Source organism: Cyprinodon variegatus, unplaced genomic scaffold, assembly GCF_000732505.1.
Source record: "Cyprinodon variegatus isolate N-32 unplaced genomic scaffold, C_variegatus-1.0 Scaffold174, whole genome shotgun sequence".
Lineage (NCBI taxonomy): Eukaryota > Metazoa > Chordata > Actinopteri > Cyprinodontiformes > Cyprinodontidae > Cyprinodon > Cyprinodon variegatus.
This window is the reverse complement of record NW_015150627.1, coordinates 371,877-375,183: the sequence shown is the minus strand read 5'-3', so window position 1 is coordinate 375,183 and position 3,307 is coordinate 371,877. Positions and strand designations below refer to the sequence as shown.

General features: G+C 34.9%; 1 protein-coding gene across 1 annotated transcript in view; it reads right to left on the bottom strand.

Annotated features, from left to right (window-relative positions):
• Nucleotides 1–2,220: 2,220 nt before the first annotated feature.
• Nucleotides 2,221–3,307, bottom strand: part of LOC107087147 (small ubiquitin-related modifier 3) — a 6,760-nt gene continuing 5,673 nt past the window's right edge. The window contains exon 4 of the mRNA XM_015378560.1: nucleotides 2,221–3,150. Coding sequence (XP_015234046.1) covers nucleotides 3,088–3,150 — 63 coding nt within the window. The 3' untranslated portion in view covers nucleotides 2,221–3,087. The remainder of the gene's footprint in view (nucleotides 3,151–3,307) is intronic.

The following is a 3,307-nucleotide window of genomic DNA, read 5'->3' as shown; positions in this document are numbered from 1 at the left end:
TAATTTTTCTTTTCATTCAGCAAAAAAAAGCAAAAAGTATAATAATCTTTTATAACAAATAATTTTAACAGTCAACCTCATTTACAGCAGTCTTTGTGGCTTACCTGGCTAGTTTAGGGTTTTCAAGTTGCCTTCCCCATTATTATACCAAAATCAGTTCAGTATTAAAAATCTGTTGTTTTTTATTTGATGGAAAAATTTTCTGAGAAACAAAAAATTTAATTGCAGTAATCCATGTTTATTAAAAAATAAAGGTTCAAAATAGATAATCCTGTAGAATAACTGGAATAACATAAGATATTGTTCTTGACTAAATCTAATCATCAGATAACAAATGTAATTCCTTGGTTTGATTGCAAGTAAAGCTGTTAAACTTCCCAAAACCTTAATTTGTGAAGGCATGATATCCACAATGCTTTTGAGATGAAACATAAAAAAGAAGATATTTATTGCTGGCTCTGTAATTATTTTGTTATAAATATTTATACCATTCCCTTTTTGGTTTTCTAGCTTTTTTTCATACACTTTTAACATTTTAGATCACTGAACCTGAATAAACTCAACAAAAATATAAATGCTACACTTTTGATTTTGCACCCATTGTTTAGGAGATTAACTCAAAGACCTAAAACGTTTCCCTCATATGTGAATAGAATTCCTCTGCAAAGTGCCAAACGCCAGCAAATGTGAGCATTTGCCCATTCTAGTCGGTTACCACGAAGAACTGGAGTCAGGTGGAGACCCTGATGAGAGCGACAAGCATGCAGATGAGCTACCCTGAGACGGTTTCGGATAGTTTGTGCAGAAATTCTTTGGTTATGTAAACCGATTGTTTCAGCAGCTATCCGAGTGGCAGGTCTCAGACGATCTTGGAGGTGAACATGCTGGATGTAGAAGTCCTGGGCTGGTGTGGTGACACATGGTCTGCGATTGTGAGGCCAGTTGCTTGTACTGCCATATTCCCTGAAACACCTTTGGAGACCTTTATGGTAGATAAATGAATATTCATTACACAAGCAACAGCTCTGGTTGACATTCCTGCTGTCAGCATGACAATTGTACACTCCCTAAAATCATGCAACATCTTTGCCATTGTGCTGTGTGATAAAACTGCACCTTTCAGTGGCCTTTTATTGTGGGCAGTCAAAGGCACACCTGTGCACTAATCATGGTGTCTAATGAGCATCTTGACATGGCACACCTGTGAGGTGGGACAGGTTATCTCAGCAAAAAAGTGCTCAATATCACATATTTAGATTGATTTGTGAACCATATATGAGGGAAATGGTGATATTGTGTTGTATTTATATTTTTGTTGAGTGTAGATGTCCAACATTAAGTGGGTAAAATACCTCCAAAAGCTGATCTAAAGAGTCAAAAATCAAGTTAAATCATCTCTACTCTCAGTCTTAAAGTTTTCTAAGCCATGCTCTAGAACTGAAGTGAGAGCAATAATCTCTTTGTGGAGACTCCCAAAGAACCCACAAGAGGAAAAGCACCACCAGTCCTACTTGGCTTGGTTAAGGTCAGTCTTCATGGCTTAATAATAAAACTCTCCAAAAATGGCATCCATGGGAGAACTGAAGGGCAAGGCCCCTGGGAACATACGGAGCAAGAAAAGAAAGCAAAAAGGATTTCAGATGAACCTCTCCTCAGCAGATATGATGGTAGATTGACTGTCTGGAGCTCAGACAGTTCTATTAACCCAACTCCTGCTTTATATCAGAAAAAAAAGCATTTTAAAGTGTCTGATTGTGGGTTAAATCAAAGCTCATTTGGAATTTGCAGAACAAAAATCCAAAACTGAGCAGCAGGTCCACCACTAAATGATATTAAACAATAAGGCAGGTTTTAGAACTAATTTAATATATTGTATATTAAAATATGAAGATGTTTGACCTACAGTAAATTTTACTGAATTAAAAACATGCAAAGAAAAGTAGGTTAGAAATGAGGCGATCTAAAAGCAAATCTGTAGTTATAAACCACTGTTTTGTATGTTTTGGCACATATAGCCATGTTGTTATGGGTGGCTTTTATTCCCCCAAAAATATATTTTGTACTTTTTATATCTGATAAAATAATTAAGAGTAACAAAGGAAAAGAAAAATGCAAATAAAATTTTAAATGGCTTAAACTCTGATCCCCAACATACAGCAGACAATTTAACAATCTAAAAATATCAATTTTAATACCCACAAATTAACAGCAGTCAAATGATTCAAGAGGTATCAAACTATATTTATTGTTTACAGATAGGGACAACAAATAATGTACAAATTAGGAAGAAAAGTCAATGTCCCTGGTAGATCTTAAAAGTTACATTTGGAACACCAGAGAAGATTATAAAAAAAAAAAAAAATGTGATGAAATCTACAAATTTATGACCGTTTGCATGACTTTATACGCTTACAGATGTCAGTAATGGACCAAAAATGGTGAAGAGTTTTTCCGTATTCTAAAAAGGTTTTGGTAGATATGAAGAAGTCAATTTTAAATCAAGGAAATGGTTTCTCACCTGTAGGACGAACAAACCAACAATCTACAGTAACTTCTAGATCTACAACTCTTAGAGACACACTTTTGGTCCAGCAAACCATTCAACAAACTTCAGATTTTGTTTAAATATAATACAGATATTTAACCCCATCTTTGATCAAGAATTCATCCTGTAGATACTTAAACAGGATCTAAAAAAGAAAAAAAAAACGCTACCAGAGATCAGAATCTGGCTCCGATTCACACACAAGCCAAATCAGTATGTCAATCAAAACAATTGAGCCAGATTTATATCTAAATGCTGATAAATTGGAACACAGAATAAGGCAATGAAGCTTAGGATTCTACCCCCCTCCCCCCACCCCCACAATACTTCAGAGCTTCAGACAATTGTTAAATAGTTTCTCAGAGAATAAAACACTTTTAAAAGGGCTCCCCTGCATCATTTTCGGGGTCAGGACGGCCCCTAGAATGTGTGCCATACACATTAGCCTGACATTAAGCCAAGCACAGAAAGATAAAAAGAAACAAAATTTAAAATTGTAGAAATAAACAATACAACATAAGCTGACATTACACCAACACCATTCAGTAGACTCCTCCCGTTTGCTGCTGAAATACATCAATAGTGTCCTCATCTTCCATCTCCAGCTGCAACAGAGAGACATCAGTGAACAGACATACAGAATAAAGTATATCATATACATACCAGATTGATGCGCATATATATATATATATATATATATATATATATATATATATATATATTTATATTTTAGGGCTGTCAGTTTGAAAGCGTTATTAACAC